Source organism: Narcine bancroftii, chromosome 3 (assembly GCF_036971445.1).
Source record: "Narcine bancroftii isolate sNarBan1 chromosome 3, sNarBan1.hap1, whole genome shotgun sequence".
NCBI classification, from domain to species: Eukaryota; Metazoa; Chordata; class Chondrichthyes; order Torpediniformes; family Narcinidae; genus Narcine; species Narcine bancroftii.
Window position 1 is genome coordinate 249952140 of NC_091471.1, and position 21048 is coordinate 249973187.

The following is a 21048-nucleotide window of genomic DNA, read 5'->3' on the forward strand; positions in this document are numbered from 1 at the left end:
TGACAAGTGAAGAGACGTTGTGTGTCCAGGATAGGTCATTACTTAAGTGGAGTCCAAGGAACTTGATGCTTTTCCACTACTGAGTTATTGATGTGTAGTGGAGGGTGTCCGTCCCTAATCCTCCTGAAGTCCATGATCATCTCCTTTGTCTTGTCCACATTGAGACTCAGGTTGTTGTTCTCAATCGTGTGATTTTCTGCTCTTCTCTGTAGCGTGACTCGTCGTTGCTGCTGACGAGGCCAACTATTGTCGAGGCATCTGCAAACTTGATGACTTTTGGAGCTGGACCTGGCAATGCAGTCTCGAGTCAGTAGCCTGAACAGGAGCAGGCTGAGCACACAGCCCTGAGATGCACCAGTGCTCAGCGCTCTGCTACTTTCTCGGAAAGACTGGTCTAATTATTTTGAAAATAATTTTTCCTCAAAATAACATTGAAAGATTCAATTTATATCTATCTGACAAAGCAGATGGTTTTCACTTCAACTTCTGCATCTAAAATTGGAACCTCTCCCAGCAAAGTACTCCCTCACTGCCGCTATTGATTCGAAAACAAGTTGCTCCAGTGTGGGAGTAGTGGGCCATTAACAAAAGGGATAATGGGGTTCTCACTGAAACTAGGTCGAATATAAAGTAAACAGAACCTGTGAAGCAAATCTCTGAAGGGGTTTGTATGTGGTTTAATATATTATCATGACTATAGTAAAAGCAATGAATTATTGTCATGCACTCAAGTAAAATGGGCAAATGCACCAAATTACTCCTTTGCTGCGGCCAAACAGGTACTTTTGGGAAAAAAAATCAATAGTTAACATTATTATCACAGTGCAGAACTGATAATACATGGAAAAGCCTAGTTAATAAATATTCACATTAAAGTTAGTACTGTAGTAGAATAAAAAGTCAGTTAATGAAATAGTGAACTCGTGTACACATGTATTTTTTGTGATTCCAGAGTAGTTTATGTAGTAAAGAAATCAAAAAGACATTCATGTCATCCTTTTGATAACACTGGACAATGAGGATTTTGTTTCCTCAACACTTTTGGGTGTATTTTGATCACGAAATTATCCTATAACTTACTGTTTTCTTGTCATATTTTAAGTCTACTTCAAGCATATAAAACAATGAAGCGCAAACATGTCGTTGAAAAGTCATTTTCTCCATCCGCACTTGAACGTCCTCCCTGCTGATCCTGGTGCCGTCAGTGACGAACACGGTGAAAGGTTTCACCAGGACATTGCGACCATGGAAAAATGGTATCGGGCCACTGGAGTCCATCAATGCTGGCCGACTATTGTTGGACACTGACACACTGAAAGTCAGTGGCAGAACATTTTTGGATCAGTTGAACTAACGCAGTGCGTCAGCGTCATTGTGGGAATAAATGAACTTTTATTAAATTTAACGTTTCTCCAACTTCCTACATGATGCAGCAAATCTGAAATTATCTTTTGTGTTCAGCTTGAAGTTGTCTATCTTAATCCCTTTTTCTTTCAGGAAGCAAAGCTTTTGAAACAAATTTGTTGTCCAGTGTAATTCCAATTTTATCAAGGCACAGTATCTCTTGGTTTGAGTCAAACAAAAGTAATTGTGCCACTGAATTTATTTATAATTAAATTGTTACTTCCTCTGCTGTACAAACGCATGAACGGTTACAGGAAATACAACCAGAAACATGACAGCATCCTGCTATCCATTCTCCGCACATAGATTTTATGATCACTAACTGGTCTGTGTATGTTTAAAAATAGCCTGCTTCACAGTGATTTCCTTTTGCATATCTGCCTGCTATCCTTGCTGTGTCGTTATAAAATCTCAATACATTACATCACTGCAGGAAAACATTTTGTGCTGAGCTCCACTCCTCCTGATTTGCAGGTACTGGGCAACATTTATGACAAAGCTAAGGAACTATCACTTCAAACAAATTCAGAATCTGAATTTATTGTCATGAGCATGTCATGAAATTTGTTGTTTTGCAGCAGCGTGGTAATGTCTGTGGTTCATTATTCATTCAGAAATCTGATGACAGAGGGGAAGAAGCTGTCCTCATACCGCTGAAGTGCTCATCAGAGTCCTGTACTTTTTTCCCTGATGGCAGCAGAATGAAGAGGGTATGGCTTGGTGGTGGGGGTCCTTGAGGATGGAGGCTGCTTTCTAAAGACACCACCTCTTGTAGGTGTCCTTGATGAAGACTGGCGCCCGCTCTTCGGTGACATACCGAATGTCCTTAAACTCCTCACAAAGTATAGCCGCTGGCGAGCCTTCTTCGTGATTGCATCGACATGGAGGTGCCAGAACAGATCCTCGGAGATGTGGACACCTTGAAATTTGAAGCTCTTGATTATCTCCTCTGCTGACCCCTCGATGTTCCCCTGACTTCCTCCTGAAGTCCATGGTCCATCTGTGGAACATTGATGGAGAATTCAATAACATGTCAAATCTCAGACTTCTTGGAAAATAGAGGGTGCTGCTGTACCTTCTTCCACAATTGCTTCGTTGTGCTGGCTCCAGAAGAGGTCCTCCAGTCTGTGTGATCCCAGGAACACAAAGGACTAACCCTGTTCACTCCCATCCCGTCAATGTGTATGTCCCTTGGCCTCCCCTTCCTAACGTATACAATAGGATCCTTGTTTTTGCTAAGATTGTTGTACTATAACCACATGACCAGATTTTGATCTCCATTTACGTTCTGACTTATCATTTCCTCTTATTTGGCATCGTCAGTGAATTTGTAGATTGCATTGGAGATGTACTAAGTTACACGGTTGTGAGTGTGCAGGGAATAGAGCGGGAGTTTATGTATCTTGAGGTGCCCCCGTGTTAATGGTCAGCAAGGAGATGGTAAAGTTACCAATCTGCATAGATTGTGATCTACTGATGATGAAACTGAGGATTCATTTGCAGAGGTTTGAACACAGTCCCAATTCCCTGAATTTGATAATTAGTTTTGCTATATAATGGTGTTACATTCAAGCTGCAGTCAATGAACAACAGCCTGACTTGGGTATTCTTCTGGTCCATATGATCTAATGCAGAGTGGAGGACCAGCGAGATGGCATCTGCTGTTAATTTGTTGTGATAATAGATGAATTGAAGTGGGTCCTGATCTTTTCTGAGACAGAAGTTAATTGGCTCCATTACAAACCTTTCAAAGCACTTCATTACAGTTGATGTAATACCACTTGACAGATTAATAATTTTCACAACACATTATGATCTGTATTTTCCGCCATCTATCAGACACATCTTCCCCTCTCTGCCTTCCAGAGGGACCACTCCCTCAGCGACGAATCTCTCGTCCACTCTTCCCTTCCCACTAAACGCCCCCTTGGCATCTGTAACCACTGGAGATGTTCCACTTGTGCCCGCACCTCCTCTCTCACCACTATTCGGGGCCACAAACAGTCCTTTCAAGTGAAGCCACACTTCAGGTGTGTATCTACTGGGAGTTATCTACTGCATCCAGTGCTCCCATTGTAGCCTTCTCTACATCAGAGTGGACACAGACTGGTAGATCGCTTCGCTGAACACCTCTGCATCAGTGACAGGGATCTCCCCGTGGCCAACCACTTCAATTCCATACCCAACTCCCATGCTGACGTGTCTCCCCGTGGCCTCGTACTATCCCACCAAGACCACCCTTAAATTTTCCATCTGGGCATTCGCCAACCAGATGGCATGAAATTCAACTTCTCCAGTTTTCTGCTAGTCTACTCTCCATTCTCCCTCCCTCCTCTTTCCCTTTCCTCCAGCTCTCCACCCCCTTTCCATCTCCATTCACAGAGCCATCACCTCCTCTCACTTGCTGATGTGCCCTCCCTCGCTTATCCACCTGCCTTTGGGGCTGTGCTCCTCTTTCTCCCCCCCCCCCACCATTTTGTTCAGGCACCTGTCTACATTGTTTTCATACCTTGATGAAGGGCTCAAGCCCAAAGTATTGGTTCTATATCTTTTTCTTTGGTCAATAAAGTTCACTGTTTGAACTGCTGAGTTTCTCCAGTGTTGTGTTTTTCAAGATTAATTCTTGAGGCAGGTTGCCTTATTCTCCTTGATGGATGTCCTTTTGAAGCAGGTGGGGACCTTTGACCGTCGCAGTGTGGGGTTGAAAATGCCCTGCAGAAAAGCTCTGCACAGTTGGCCCATGCAGAATCTAAGGACTCGGCCAAGTACACGGCGTGGACCGGGCACTTCCCGAGGATTCACCCTGCCGGAAATTCTTTTCACGCCAACCTCGTCACTGGGAGCACACAGTTGCCGGAGGTTGTGGGGATCCGTGAGGGTGCATTATTGTTTTCCATTTCCAAGTGAGCGTAGAGAGTGTTGAGCTCATCTGTAAGAGGTATTTTGCATTTAATAATTCTACCTTGTTTCGCCTTGTCTAATGTGATTGCAAGCAAGCCCTGCCATAGTTGCCAAGTATTTGTCTGCAAACCATTTGCCATGACGCTGGCTGGAATAGAGAAGTGTAGCTGAGGAGAGATTGGTTAGGCTGTGTTTAATCTCACTTTTTTGATTATTTTTGAGGGATGTTGAAGGGTATAAATTTACTGCTTTGCTCTCTAGGTTATGATGACGATGACTTCAAAAGCCCTCGTTCACTGTGAAGTGGGTTTGGAGTTGATGAAGGACTCTCGCCTGAAATGACAACAATTCTTTTTCTCCCGCTAATGCTGCTCGACCGGCTGAGTTCCTGCAGCAGATTGCGTTTGGTATTCTGATCAAATGACCAGGAGAAATGTAACTTTCAAAAGGATGTTAACATTTAATTAAAATGTATGTGGAGTTGATGTGAGTGAGCAAGGCAAGGGAAGTTAGGACATTGTTAGCCAGTCAGGGGAAATGGGTGGAGGGTGTTATTTTTGAGGAGGGGCAGGGGGATGGTATGTTGGGAAATAAAAACGTGAAAGTCTGCAGACACCGTGGTTAAAGTAAAAACACAACACTGGAGAAACTCAGCAGGTCAAACAGTGCACTTTATCTTCTTTGGCTTGGCTTCGCGGACGAAGATTTATGGAGGGGGTAAAAGTCCACGTCAGCTGCAGGCTCGTTTGTGGCTGACAAGTCCGATGCGGGACAGGCAGACACGGTTGCAGCGGCTGCAGGGGAAAATTGGTTGGTTGGGGTTGGGTGTTGGGTTTTTCCTCCTTTGCCTTTTGTCAGTGAGGTGGCCTCTGCGGTCTTCTTCAAAGGAGGTTGCTGCCCGCCAAACTGTGAGGCGCCAAGATGCACGGTTTGAGGCGTTATCAGCCCACTGGCGGTGGTCAATGTGGCAGGCACCAAGAGATTTCTTTAGGCAGTCCTTGTACCTTTTCTTTGGTGCACCTCTGTCACGGTGGCCAGTGGAGAGCTCGCCATATAACACGATCTTGGGAAGGCGATGGTCCTCCATTCTGGAGACGTGACCCACCCAGCGCAGCTGGATCTTCAGCAGCGTGGACTCGATGCTGTCGACCTCTGCCATCTCGAGTACTTCGACGTTAGGGATGAAAGCGCTCCAATGGATGTTGAGGATGGAGCGGAGACAACGCTGGTGGAAGCGTTCTAGGAGCTGTAGGTGATGCCGGTAGAGGACCCATGATTCGGAGCCGAACAGGAGTGTGGGTATGACAACGGCTCTGTATACGCTTATCTTTGTGAGGTTTTTCAGTTGGTTGTTTTTCCAGACTCTTTTGTGTAGTCTTCCAAAGACGCTATTTGCCTTGGCGAGTCTGTTGTCTATCTCATTGTCGATCCTTGCATCTGATGAAATGGTGCAGCCGAGATAGGTAAACTGGTTGACCGTTTTGAGTTTTGTGTGCCCGATGGAGATGTGGGGGGGCTGGTAGTCATGGTGGGGAGCTGGGTGATGGAGGACCTCAGTTTTCTTCAGGCTGACTTCCAGGCCAAACATTTTGGCAGTTTCCGCAAAGCAGGACGTTAAGCGCTGAAGAGCTGGCTCTGAATGGGCAACTAAAGCGGCAAATATAGCAAAGATAAAGATACATAACCAACGTTTCAAGTTTGAGCCCTTCGTCAAAGTGTGGACTAAATGTAGGCAGTCACCTGAACAAAAGGATGGTACGTTGGGAACCTGCCTGATGCAGTTGGGATATGTGAGGTGGAAATTAGCTGGATTCTATGAATGAAACACGAAAGTCTGCAGATTGTAGTAAATACACAAAATTGTGAGGGAAACACATCAGGTCCTGCAGCATCTATAGGATACATATATATATCCGATGTTCCAGGCCTGCGCCCTTTGTCAAGGTATACGTCTTTGCCTCCTATGGATACTGCAGGTCCTGCTGAGTTTCTCTGCAATTAATCCCCTTTGCTGCACAATGGACTGTGAAACTCCTCCTGCGGGACTGATGGTGTTCATTATATATTAAAAAAAAAGAATTTTTTTTTATGCAGCCTTTCCAAACAAAAATGTAGTTCATCTGCAATAACTGTTAATTGGATAGATGTTGAAGAGGAACTCCCCAAGATTTCTTATTGTTCGGTTACACTGTAAATGTGCAGATGTTTTCCACATGATTCATTCTGTTCAAGGGTGTGTTAGAGGTTTTTGTTTAAACTCAGCCAAGGGCTAACTTTTTCCAGAACTTTAAAGAAACAACACATGGGTTTAATTTTTCTGGGTGGGATGCAGCCCAAAGGGACCTGAGATGTGGCCGTTCTCACCCAATAACAGCCAGGCTGATCATGGGGCCCTGATGACTGGCTCAAACCTGAAATGTTGGTTAACGTTTGTTATATAAAGTACACTGTTTGACTTGCTGAGTTTCTCCAGAATTGTGTTTTTAAGTGACAGCTAGTGCCTAATGGAACCAATGTTCCAGAAATCGATGTGTTACGGAGTCCAGAGGACCCCTAAAACCAGCAGCAATAGATATGCACAACAACACCAGGTTACTTAAACAAAAATAGTTTTTAAATTATATTTGAACAAGAAAACAGAATAAACTTTTACTTATTACTTAACCTACTTAATCCCCCCTCTAATACTAAGCATAGGTGTGTGTAATCTATATTTAAGATTAGAAAAGTTCTTTGGATCACAGACCAATCTCACTAGTTGCAGGCAATTCTTGTACTGTGCACAGAAGTTAGCATTAACAAAGTTCACCAGTCTTTGGTGCTTTACAGGCAAAGGGTTACCACTCAGGAGGGTTCTTGCTGGATTTTAGAGAGAGATTCCTTTTCCAGGACATCCGCAACTGATTCCTTCTCAATCAGCCTTGCTGACGAAACTTGCCCCCTTCAGGGTTCTCCAGATGATCCTCTTTCTTTCAGGTCACCTTTCACACTGCCTGTCTTCTTCAACCAGGCAGCCTTCCAAAGTTTGTCCTTCTGGAACTGATTTCTGTCTCCTCTTTCTCTGTTTCACACCCTCCTTCTCTGAGAACAAAACTGTTCTCCTCTGCCTGCAAAGATCACATGCTCTCCCAGGCAAGCTGCTGTCCATACTTTGTTGCCTCCTGCAAAAAGCATTCTGTAAAAGTCCTGCAAATATTCTGTGTTTTAAAATGTGTGTGTGCAAGCTGCTCTAACAATTCCTCCCAAACCACCTCTAAATATTCTGTCACAGATGATTCCCATCAGATTCAGATTTATTGTTAGAGTACATAGATGACATCACTTACAACCCTGCGATTCCTTTATCCTGCAGGTGAGGCAGAATTACCACTTAATGCAAAAAATATATACACAATGTAGGCATGTAAACATATAAAGAACTGTAAACAGATAACTAATGTAAATCAACTGTGCTATACATAGAAAATTATTTTTAAAATAATAAAAAGTAAGAGTTCTTGTATGAGTCCCTGATTGAGTTTGTCGTTGAGGAGTCTGATGGTGGAGGGGAGCCAGCTGTTCCTGAACCTGGTGACACAAGTCTTGTGACACCTTCTGGTTTGTCACACTCAGTTCCTTCCGAATGGATAGTACAACTGTCACCCACAGTCTTCAGAACAGTGTCTTTTGAACTATTCCCAGCAAACTCCCCACCCTAACTAATTGATCTAGGTTGGCATAGTGGTTAGCGCAAATGCTATTACAGTTCCAGCAGTTGGGACCAGGTTTCAAATCCGGCACTGTCTGTAAGGAGTTTGTACGTCCTCCCCCGTGTTGTGGGTTTCCTCCCACTGTTCAAAACCTACCAGGTTGTAGGTCAATTGGATCTAATTGAGTGGCCCAAAGTGGCCTGTTACTGTGATGTATGTCTAAATCTAAAAATTTAATTAACCACTGTGCAAAATCATATACACTGGTGTCCACTAATCCGGGGTTTCGCTTTCTACAGTTTCAGTTACCCGCAGTCAACAGTGGTACAAAATTGCCCTGCTCTCCCCCACAACCCTGTGTAGGTCTCCACTGCCCCCACCTTTGGTTCTACATGGTCTCCCTTTATAACCACCATTCTCACATCAGGTTCCAGGATAGCAGTCTAATCACCCACTCCACCCTTTATGACTCATTTTTCCTTCACCGGATCCCTTTGTTTTTCTTGCGCCTCTCTCTCCCTTTGTTCGACATCTGCCATCTCTCTGCCAATCCCATGCAGGGTCTCTGACTCACCCCTCCCACCCTGTCCTCTCTACACTGTTTCTGTACTAACTTTCCTCTGCCCCGATGAACAGTTTTGGCTTGAAACTCTGAGCTTTCTTTCTCTCCCACTAATGTTGAGCTCCTCCAGAATTTTGTGTGTTGCGCCAGTTTTCTAGCACCTGCATCAAACGTCTTACTGCAGCAGGTTGTATTTAGCTTCCCTTTTGTTCTTTTCACTTCTCTTTGCGGTGTGCTATTTTTAAAAAAAATGTTTTCTAAAATCTGTTAGATCAATTAAAAACACAATAGTGGAGAAACTCAGCGGGCCAAACAGTGTACTTGATATAGCAAAGATAAAGGTACATTACTAATGTTTTGGGCTTGAACCCTTCATCAAGGTACAGACAAAATGATCTTTATCTTGCTATTTAAAGTACAGTCATGTGCCGCCTAACGTCCACGATGCGTTCTGTGAAATAGGACGTTATGCAATTTGGATGCTGTGCGAGCACCATATATATTAATGGCAGGTGATTAGAAGTCGGATGGGTGCCAGGGTAATTAAACCATTCTGTGACAGCATCATTGGTGCTGAGGTATTCCAGCATTAGAATAATTGTTGCAGCATATTTTCACTTGCTAGGCCACAGCTTTAATTTTGTACTGGGACATGGTGCCGGGAGAAATGGACTCAGGCTCATTTTCTGCAACACTTCTGCTGGAGTTCTTCAGGCTCACGGCAGCAGTTCTGTCAGTATATGTGACAAGAAGCATTTTGCAGTAATTACAAATAGTGGCAGTGACTGAGAGGAGCACCAAGCGAATTTAGCAAGTTCAATTACGAGAGATATGTCCCATTCTCCGATCGCAATTTCTGAACGGACGTATATTCGGTCGGACGTTGCCTGAATGGACATTATACGGCACGTGACTTACACTGTTTGACCTACTGAGTTTCTCCAGCATTGTGCTTTTACTTCAAGCAGACTTTCATGTTTTACTTTTGTTGAATCAATGTTGTTTCAGCATACCTAAAAATAACCATTTCTCCCTTGCAGACATTGCCAAACCAGCACTTTTTAATTTTGTTTCCGAATCCAGTATTCGTGTGTTTTTGCTTTTTGATTAATTTTTTTTTACCGTCTTTTCCTTTTGTGTGTTACAGGTGAACCAAAAAAATTTGATCCAACTTTCAAAGGGCCTATTAAAAACCGGTAGGAACAACTTCATTTTCTCTGCAGTCAAATTAAAGATTGTATGAAATTTTAAACTGTAGATTTTGTGTTAAGGAAGTGTATTCTGAGCTGTATAAATGTGTAGATGCTGTAGTGGTGTCATGATATGTCAAGGGAATTTTATTGATTAAAAATGTGTCTGTAGTTTAGTTTCCTAAAATAGTTAATGAACTTTCAAAGCCTTATTAAGAAGTTAGGTAATTATTAATGAGTGCTTGAGTATATTGCAGAGAAGTCAGTGTGGTTCCATTAGTTGCTCAAATGTCTATTTCTCATGTGTGAGATTTGATTGTGAATGGCAACAGGATTTTGAGGCATGGCATCCCAGCTGCACTCCATCAACACTGCCTTTCTGGCAGTTTTCACTGATGCTGGGGAGGATCAAAGCCAAGGAGAACCTCTCTGAAGATGCGATGTGTACTGATGTCAGGACATTTAGCTGAGATCAGGAATCAAACTCTGATTTGAAGTGTTCTCTTTGAACCCAGCTGAAATGCTAAGAAACTTTGATATCAAGCAAGCAGTTGCACAAGTAACATTGGATAACAATTATTTTTTCAAAAAGTTTGCTTCTTGTAGAAAGATTGGGGATTATGATGGACAACTTCCAGCTGAGCACAAAGATAATTTCAGATTTGCTGTATCACATGGGAAGTTGGAGAAACATTAAATTAACTTTAATTGAATTTAGCAGGTTTAATCGTATAATGATGCTGACACATTGCGTTAGTTCAACTGAGCTCAAAATGTTTTGCTGCTGATTTTCGTTTGAACTCAGCATCTGATGCCTCTCATGTTAGTGCCCAACAGTAGTTGGCCAGCATTGATGGATTCTAGCGGCATTGACACCGCTTTTCCATGGTCGCAATATCCTGTCACCTTTCACCCTGCACCAAGATCAGCAGGGAGGACGTCCAAGTGCGAATTCAGAAAAAGAATTTTCAATTACACATTGCACTTCATGGTTTTCTACCCCAGGTTGCTGTGGGAAGTGAGGGAAGAGATAGCTGGGGGCAATAGCTTTGGCCACAGGGCAGGTGCTGGAGGATTGGAGAATGGCAAATGTAGTCCCCTTGTTTAAAAAAGGTACAGTGGAACCCTGTTGTAACACAATAGTTGGGGTCAAAAAAACATTGCATCATGAAAAAAAGGGGTTGTGCTAAATCGGGGTTTAACTGTGTTCAAGATATATACACCGATTGAGGCAGAAACCTACTCTTCCCCCCCCCCTCCCACCCCGTTCGCAGCAGCACTCAGGCCCCCCCCCCCCCCCCGCCTTTCACAGCACTACTCACAACTCTTCATCCATGCATTGAATTCCCCACCAAGATGAGCATTACTGTATTTCCCTTAATCGTTTAGACACGGCACTTCTAAACATCTGCTGCGCCACAGGGTGGCCATCCCTGATACAACATCTTTTAAAATGGGCTCACTTAACATCCCATCTCAAAGAATTGAACATGGATGTTAAGTGACGCATACCTTATATATATATCATGATCCAATGACTCATTGCAAAATGTCCAAATTCGCGTTAAATCGGGGTTCCACTGTAATAGGGAGAATCCTGGGAATTGTACATCAGGGGTGTACAAACTAATGGAGAGGATTCTTAAGGATAGGATCTATGAGCATTTGGAGAAGTACCATCTACTCAAGGATAGTCAACATGGCTTTGTGATGGGAAGATCATGCCTCATGAGTCTAATTGAGGATTTTAGCAAGGCATTTGACAAGGTTCCCCACAAGAGACTCAGTCGTAAAGTCATAAGGCACAGGATCAGTAGAACCTCATCTGAATGGATAAAAAGTTGGCTTGCAGGAAGAAAGCAGAAAGTAGTAGTGGAAGGAAAGTATTCTGCCTGGAGGTCAATGACGCGTGGAGGGGCCTCAGGGATCTGTTCTGGGATCCCTGCTCTTTGTGATTTTTATGTGACTTGGATTAAAATGCAGAAGGATGGATCATAAGTTTGTGGATGACACAAAGGTTGGAGGAGTTGTGGATGGAGCTGAGGGTTGTCAAAGGTTACAAGAGGATATAGACAGGATGCAGAGTTGGGCAGAAATGTGGCAGATGGATTTCAGTTCAGATATTTGATGTAGTTTGGAAGGACAAACAAGAAGACTGAGTACAGGGTTAATAGTCAGTTACTTAAGAGTGTGAATGAATAGAGGGACCTTGGAGTCCAAATCTGTACATCCCTCAAGGTCGCTGTACAAGTTGATAGGATAGTTAAGAAGTCCTATGGGATGCCTTAATAGGGGAATTGAATTTAGGAGTCGAGAGGTCATGTTGCCACTCTACAAATCTCTGGTAAGACCACACTTAGAGTATTGTGTTCAGTTCTAGTCACCTCATCACAGGAAGGACGTGGAAGCTCCAGAGAGGGTGCAGAGGAGATTTACCAGGATGCTGCCTGGATGGGAAAATAAGTCTGATGAGGCAAGGTTAGCAGAGCTGGGACTTTTCTCTTTGGAGCGTAGAAGGCTTGATAGAGGTATACAAAATTCTGAGAGGCATAGATAGGGTGGACAGCCAGAACCTGTTTCCCAGGGCAGGATCAGTAAATACCAGAGGACATGTGTACAAAGTTAAGGGAGGAAAGTTTAGGGAAGACATCAGGGGAAAGTTTTTTTACACAGAGAGTTGTGGGTGCCTGGAATACCTTAGCAGGGATGATGGTGGAGGCTTAAACATTAGGGGCATTTAAGAGATAATTGACAGACACATGGTTGAAAGAAAAATAGAGGGTTACTGGGTAGGGTGGGTTTAGTATTCCTTTTTTGAAAGGAATATATGGGTCAGCACAACATTAAGGGCTGAAGGGCCTGAATGGTGCTGTATTGTTCTATGTATGCTTGAAGTAGACTTAAAATATGACAGGAAATTACAAAAATAAGATATAATCTAAAAAAAAAAGGAACGTGATAGGAAATTTTACGGTGATTTTCATGATCAGCAGCCCAAAATCCATAAAATACACCTAAAAATGTGCAGGAAGCAAATACTTTGTTGTCCAGTGTAATTAAAAAATAAAATAAAATGTTGCCATTCAGCACAGAGTGGAACTACAAGAGGAAGCCTTTTTTTGACCACACAGATATGATCCTTTTATTCAAGGAAGACCTGTTCTGATATGCAGGCAGTGCAATGAAGGTTCAAACATTGATTCCTGGGGTGAGGGTGCTGCTTTACAGGGCAGAATGAGCCTATGTTCTCCGAAGAATGAGACATCCTGATTGAAATGCATTAGATTCTGATGGGACAAGACAGAGTGGATGTTGTGAGAACGATTCTTTGATTGGGGGAGTCAAGATCCTGGGGATATCTACTCAAGTTTGAGTCGAGGAGAGTTGTGAATCTTTGGAATCTTTCTACAGAGGCCTGTGTTTGCTGAGTCATTAAGTATATTCAGTAGAATCACTAGGTCGACTGGAGAATCAAGAGAAGTGTTGCCTTGAATGTTGGAGTAGGATCAAAGGGTACTGTGGCTCACTTGTGCACCAATTCCTTTCATTCTTGCAGTTACCTAGAGAGTCTGCCAATTTAGAAACTAAACACAGGTAACCAGTCCAACTCTGCTCCCAGTCCAGTTTAAGATCAGCAAACGCAAGTAGCTCTCCTGTTAGTGAAGAGAGGGGAAGACTGACTTGGGAGGGGTGGGAGGTGTGGCTGTATCATCAGTGTCCAAGCAATGACTAGCGAATGATTGGGGCAATGCAGTGGAATTGAGCATGTATCCTACTTGATTTCTCATGTGTCTTTTTTTTTATCTCTGGCCAACAGGAGTTGCACTGATGTTATCTGCTGCTTGATATTCATTGTGTCCATCATTGGGTACATTATTGTGGGCATTGTAGGTAAGTATATAGTAGGGTGACTGAGCGGATAGACATGAGTCCTAAGTGTGTGCTGTTGAACCAACTCCCAAAAGTGTGTATCGAATTAGTTTTCACCTTTATCAACGTGGTGAAAAATTCAGAGGACTCACTCCCTGGATATGCGAATAGGATCCTTACCTATTCTTACTTCACTCTTTCCCTAACCCCACCACCCTTATTCCTGGCATTTGGCATTGGCACCCCAAGATATAAAGCTGCTTTAATGGCCTGGGTATGGTTGCCATAACACAAACACATGGATATCACTTCAAATTTGATTTATTTTCTCTCCCTCTTCGATAAAGTAGAACCAGCAGATCCCTTTGCGATCTGCCAAAAGCAGGTGTGAAAACCTGCCAATTCTGCTCAGCAACTGCACTCGTCTCATTAACTCCATCCCATAGTAGAGCAGTTGAAAGCTTAAACAGCTCAAACGTTTGGGATCTGATGCAGCTTATTGTAATAGCAGCAATCAGACAATGGCTTAGTTAACATAAGAGAAATTTTATATAGTTGTCCCTGAGCTTTAGGCCGCCCATGTATTTGATTTTTTTAATTTAGACATACAGCACAGTAACATGCCATTTCAGCCCACGAGTCCATGCCGCCAAATTTACACTTCATTAACCTGAACTTTGGGCTTGGCCATGTAGCTGTGTGCTTCTGTGAAAATAACATGGGCTCCATGTTACTTTACATTCCTGGGCAATTATTACCCATCCTGAGTTGCTCTGAAACAGAAGATGGGGGGGGGGGGGTTGGGAAAAATTGAAGCATATCTATAATTTTTTTTTAAATTTCAGAGCTATGTAAAATGGGTGATCTTGTCACATCGGGTTAATGGGAGGGGAAGAAACTGAAGAGAAAGGAATTGGAATCTAATCAATTCGGTAATTTCCCACAGAAAATGATTCAAAGAGTGGCTTTTTAAAAATGTATGTGTCTCTGCATAATTTCCTTCAGGGGGAGTGGGGAATGCATAAGAATTATGAAATTGTAGAGAGTGTAAGTGGAGCCCTTGTCCTTGAACACCTCCTTTGGCAGAGCATTCCAAATATCCATTCACCACTCTCTGTGTGAAAATTGCTCCCTTCCAAGCCTCCTCCCTCTCACCTTAAAACTGTGCCCCCTTATTTTAGATAGCCCTAACATGGGAAATGTTTTTTTTCTATCAACCCTAACTGTGCCAGTCATAATTCGATCAGATCATCCCTCAACCTCCTTCACTCCAGGGCAAACAATTTTGTTCTATCCAATCCATCCTTATAGGTAAATCCTTCCAATCCAGGTGAATCTCCTCTGTACCCTCTCCAATCCAATCTCATCCTTCTATAATGTGATAACTAGAATAGTACCTACTTCAGCAGATATTTTATGAAGTTGTAACTTGACATCCCAACTCTTGACATCCCAACTCTTGACATCCCAACTCTTGACATCCCAACTCTTGACATCCCAACTCTTGACATCCCAACTCTTGACATCCCAACTCTTGACATCCCAACTCTTGACATCCCAACTCTTGACATCCCAACTCTTGACATCCCAACTCTTGACATCCCAACTCTTGACATCCCAACTCTTGACAGCCCAACTCTTGACAGCCCAACTCTTGACAGCCCAACTCTTGACAGCCCAACTCTTGACATCCCAACTCTTGACATCCCAACTCTTGACAGCCCAACTCTTGACAGCCCAACTCTTGACAGCCCAACTCTTGACAGCCCAACTCTTGACAGCCCAACTCTTGACAGCCCAACTCTTGACATCCCAACTCTTGACATCCCAACTCTTGACATCCCAACTCTTGACATCCCAACTCTTGACATCCCAACTCTTGACATCCCAACTCTTGACATCCCAACTCTTGACATCCCAACTCTTGACATCCCAACTCTTGACATCCCAACTCTTGACATCCCAACTCTTGACATCCCAACTCTTGACATCCCAACTCTTGACATCCCAACTCTTGACAGCCCAACTCTTGACAGCCCAACTCTTGACAGCCCAACTCTTGACAGCCCAACTCTTGACAGCCCAACTCTTGACAGCCCAACTCTTGACAGCCCAACTCTTGACAGCCCAACTCTTGACAGCCCAACTCTTGACAGCCCAACTCTTGACAGCCCAACTCTTGACAGCCCAACTCTTGACAGCCCAACTCTTGACAGCCCAACTCTTGACAGCCCAACTCTTGACAGCCCAACTCTTGACAGCCCAACTCTTGACAGCCCAACTCTTGACAGCCCAACTCTTGACAGCCCAACTCTTGACAGCCCAACTCTTGACAGCCCAACTCTTGACAGCCCAACTCTTGACAGCCCAACTCTTGACAGCCCAACTCTTGACAGCCCAACTCTTGACAGCCCAACTCTTGACAGCCCAACTCTTGACAGCCCAACTCTTGACAGCCCAACTCTTGACAGCCCAACTCTTGACAGCCCAACTCTTGACAGCCCAACTCTTGACAGCCCAACTCTTGACAGCCCAACTCTTGACAGCCCAACTCTTGACAGCCCAACTCTTGACAGCCCAACTCTTGACAGCCCAACTCTTGACAGCCCAACTCTTGACAGCCCAACTCTTGACAGCCCAACTCTTGACAGCCCAACTCTTGACAGCCCAACTCTTGACAGCCCAACTCTTGACAGCCCAACTCTTGACAGCCCAACTCTTGACAGCCCAACTCTTGACAGCCCAACTCTTGACAGCCCAACTCTTGACAGCCCAACTCTTGACAGCCCAACTCTTGACAGCCCAACTCTTGACAGCCCAACTCTTGACAGCCCAACTCTTGACAGCCCAACTCTTGACAGCCCAACTCTTGACAGCCCAACTCTTGACAGCCCAACTCTTGACAGCCCAACTCTTGACAGCCCAACTCTTGACAGCCCAACTCTTGACAGCCCAACTCTTGACAGCCCAACTCTTGACAGCCCAACTCTTGACAGCCCAACTCTTGACAGCCCAACTCTTGACAGCCCAACTCTTGACAGCCCAACTCTTGACAGCCCAACTCTTGACAGCCCAACTCTTGACAGCCCAACTCTTGACAGCCCAACTCTTGACAGCCCAACTCTTGACAGCCCAACTCTTGACAGCCCAACTCTTGACAGCCCAACTCTTGACAGCCCAACTCTTGACAGCCCAACTCTTGACAGCCCAACTCTTGACAGCCCAACTCTTGACAGCCCAACTCTTGACAGCCCAACTCTTGACAGCCCAACTCTTGACAGCCCAACTCTTGACAGCCCAACTCTTGACAGCCCAACTCTTGACAGCCCAACTCTTGACAGCCCAACTCTTGACAGCCCAACTCTTGACAGCCCAACTCTTGACAGCCCAACTCTTGACAGCCCAACTCTTGACAGCCCAACTCTTGACAGCCCAACTCTTGACAGCCCAACTCTTGACAGCCCAACTCTTGACAGCCCAACTCTTGACAGCCCAACTCTTGACAGCCCAACTCTTGACAGCCCAACTCTTGACAGCCCAACTCTTGACAGCCCAACTCTTGACAGCCCAACTCTTGACAGCCCAACTCTTGACAGCCCAACTCTTGACAGCCCAACTCTTGACAGCCCAACTCTTGACAGCCCAACTCTTGACAGCCCAACTCTTGACAGCCCAACTCTTGACAGCCCAACTCTTGACAGCCCAACTCTTGACAGCCCAACTCTTGACAGCCCAACTCTTGACAGCCCAACTCTTGACAGCCCAACTCTTGACAGCCCAACTCTTGACAGCCCAACTCTTGACAGCCCAACTCTTGACAGCCCAACTCTTGACAGCCCAACTCTTGACAGCCCAACTCTTGACAGCCCAACTCTTGACAGCCCAACTCTTGACAGCCCAACTCTTGACAGCCCAACTCTTGACAGCCCAACTCTTGACAGCCCAACTCTTGACAGCCCAACTCTTGACAGCCCAACTCTTGACAGCCCAACTCTTGACAGCCCAACTCTTGACAGCCCAACTCTTGACAGCCCAACTCTTGACAGCCCAACTCTTGACAGCCCAACTCTTGACAGCCCAACTCTTGACAGCCCAACTCTTGACAGCCCAACTCTTGACAGCCCAACTCTTGACAGCCCAACTCTTGACAGCCCAACTCTTGACAGCCCAACTCTTGACAGCCCAACTCTTGACAGCCCAACTCTTGACAGCCCAACTCTAACACAAACCTGTTATGATCCATCTTTATTATCCTATCTACGTGTTGCTCCTTTCAGGAGGGCTATAGACTTGTAAACCTGAGTTCTCCTGTTCTATATAATACTTTTGGTGTCCTTTCATTTACTGGAAATGTCCTACACTTACAGTGCCTTCCATAATGTTTGGGACAAAGATACTTTTATTTGCCCCTATTCCACAGTTTTAAATTTGTAATCAAACAATTCACATGTGATTAAAGTACACATTTCAGATTTTATTCAAGTTTATTTGTATACATTTTGATTCAACCATGGAGAAATTACTACACTTTTTATACCTAGTCGCCTCATTTCAGGGTACCATAATGTTTGGGACATTTGGTCACAGATGTTTGTGAGTATTCAGTATGTTCAATTGCTTCATTGGTGCAGGTACAACTGCTTGCAAACTACTAGTTAGCCACAGAAAGGATAGCCAGATTAGTTTGCCAAAAAAGAGCCTGCAGAATTCTGGAAAAAAAGGTCTTGTGGACAGATGAGACCAAGATTAACCTGTATCAGAGTGATGGCAAGAGAAAAGTGTGGAGGCGTAAAGCAACTCCCCAAGATCCAAAGCGTAACCACCTTTCCCATGGTTTGTATCTTGCAATGTAGCCTCTTTAATTTCCTTTCTGACCCCTTTTTCATTACATTTATGTGCTGGCATTGATGTGTTCTATATTCTATTAGCCCTTGAATACTTGCCATTATGCTTCAAATATTAATTTCAAATTGGCAAAATCTCTAAAACCTTTCTGTTTTGGTGCATTTATCTTGGCTCCTTTTTAAAGCAATTTGTTAACTGCGAGCCAACTTTCCTTTTGGGAGGTAAATGTCCATTAGAGGAAAAAGAAATTGCACTTTAAAAAAAAATTGTTTCTGTCCTTATTAGTGACTGGTCAACGCAGGTTTGCTAGTTTGTGCATTGTTCATTGGATACTGAAAGCAAAATTATTTTGATTGTAACCTTGGCTGTTTAGTGTTATTAATGTTTTCACAAGCGCCTGAGGCAATACGGCTTGCTGGGATGGGCTGGGCTGGGATGGGTGGGGCCGGGCCGTGTGTTTCCCTGCAGGCTCTTCTCTTTCTCTAAATAATAAAAGTTGTTTTACCGTCCCGATGATTGATGAAGGATTTTTTTTTTATATAGCCTGGACAAATGGAGACCCTCGGAAAGTGATCTATGCCACTGACAGCCGTGGAGAATTCTGTGGTCAAATTGGAAGCACAAATGAGTGAGTTTTGTTCCTTACACTGGACGTTCAACCAAGCAGTAGTTCCATTAACTACTTGGTTTGACGGTCAGTGGTTAATTGTTATTTAGGCATACACCGCAGAAACCGACCCTTCTGGACTATGTGCTTCCTGTTGTATTTATCCAAATACTTGGAATTGGTTAATAGGGGCTATATATGAAGTGTATATTTGACCCTTCTGGCTCACACATTTGTGCCCCCAATAATTGTAATACATAAAACTAGAAAATCCCAGATTCAATTAGATTTCGGATTTATTGTCAGAGTACATGACATTACATACAACCCTGAGCTTTTTCCTGCGGGTGAGGCAGAATAATGACTTATTGGTACTGCAAAAAAAAAACTACTCAATGTACACATGTAAACAAACTGTGCAAAATCAAGAACGTGCAAAAGTAAGAGCAGATAAAAGGGTCCCTGATTGAGTTTGTTGTTGTTGAGTCTGATGGTAGCATCTGTTCCTGAACCTGGTGGAGCAAATCTCATGGCACCTATACTTCTTTCCTGGTGGTAGCAGTGAGAACAGAGCATGTGCTGGGTGGTGTGGATTGCTGCTGCTCTCCAAAGGCAGCGTTCCCTGCAGGAGTTTTCGATGGTAGGCAGGGTTTTGCCTATGATGTCCTGGGCTGTGTCCATTACATTTTCCAGGGCTTTATGTTTTGGGGTATTGGCATCGCAAAACCAGACTGTGATGCAGCTGGTCAGCACACTTTCCACCACACATCTGTAAAAATTTGCCAGGGTTTCCGATGTCATACCAAACCTCCACAAACTCCTAAGGAAATGGAGACGCTGACGTGCTTTCTTCGCGATGTCATTAGTGTGTTGGGTCCATGAAAGATCCTCCAAGATGGTGACTCCCAAAAACCTAGTGCACCCTCTCCACCTCAGATCACCCAATGATCCCTGGATCGTATGCCTCTGGTTTCTCTTCCTAAAGTCAACGATCAACTCCTTGGTTTTGGTGACATTGAGTGTGAGGTTCTTGTTGGTGGACCATTCATCCAAATTAAACTGGAATCTGAAAAACTTGTGATACAGCGATACTTTTTTGGCCTGTGAAAGACAAAAATGCCAAGGTGATCCTCTAACCCTTCCTAATTTCGTAAGAACTTGAGACCTTTGCATATCACATGTCTTGTTGGCAATTGAAATGTGACTTGTCCTCCACCATGGTGAAGAAAGGAGAGGGAATGCTTTATAAGAATGTTTGTATGTGCAGAGCAATGTGAGGCGATACATACTTGCAAAAGCACATTGAGTAGTTATGTGGTTATGAATGTTATTGTAGTTTTCAAAATGGATGGATAATATGCAAACAAGTGATGGTTAACACTGAAGTACAGTTAATTACACTTCTATTTTCTTTTCTGTCTTTTTCAGACATAAACCATTTTTGTTTTACTTCAACATTCTCAAGTGTGCCAGCCCTCTGTTGCTACTGAAATTACAGTGCCCAACGACACAAGTAAGAGAATTGTTGCTTTCTAAGTGGGAAAAGCCAAGGTTTTCATTGTTTAAAATCTTGCGGCCTTGCAGTTAAGGGAATGAGGTCCCTCCTGCTAAGATTTTCAGCAAGCAGTCTATGCACGAAAAAAAATCTACAAAATAAGATCAAATAAAATTATATTTCCTGGGCTGAGGATTTGGTTGGCTATCTCTTGACCGCGTGTGTCACTAGGGGTCAGTGTTGGGGCCACATCTTTTCATATTTGTATATTAACGATTTGGTTGATAGAATGAATGGCTTTGTGGCCAGGTTTGCAGATGATACGAAGGTAGGTGGAGGAGCAGGTAGTGTTGAGGAAACGGGGAGGCTGCAGAGGGACTTGGATTAGGAGAATAGGAAGAGAAGAGCCAAATGAAATACATTTGTTGGAAAGTGTACAATCATGCACTTTGGTTAAAAGAAAATAAATGGGCAAACTATTTTCT

At 43.8% G+C, this 21048-nt stretch overlaps 1 protein-coding gene across 4 annotated transcripts in view; it reads left to right on the forward strand.

Moving 5' to 3' along the window:
- slc44a2 (solute carrier family 44 member 2 (CTL2 blood group)) overlaps window positions 1-21048 on the forward strand; it is a 101770-nt gene that overhangs the window by 33949 nt on the left and 46773 nt on the right. For all 4 annotated transcript variants that reach the window (XM_069927515.1, XM_069927516.1, XM_069927517.1 and 1 more), the window contains exons 2-5: window positions 9704-9752; window positions 13564-13637; window positions 19005-19089; window positions 20497-20581. In XM_069927515.1, the coding sequence (XP_069783616.1) occupies window positions 9704-9752; window positions 13564-13637; window positions 19005-19089; window positions 20497-20581 (293 nt within the window). The remainder of the gene's footprint in view (window positions 1-9703; window positions 9753-13563; window positions 13638-19004; window positions 19090-20496; window positions 20582-21048) is intronic.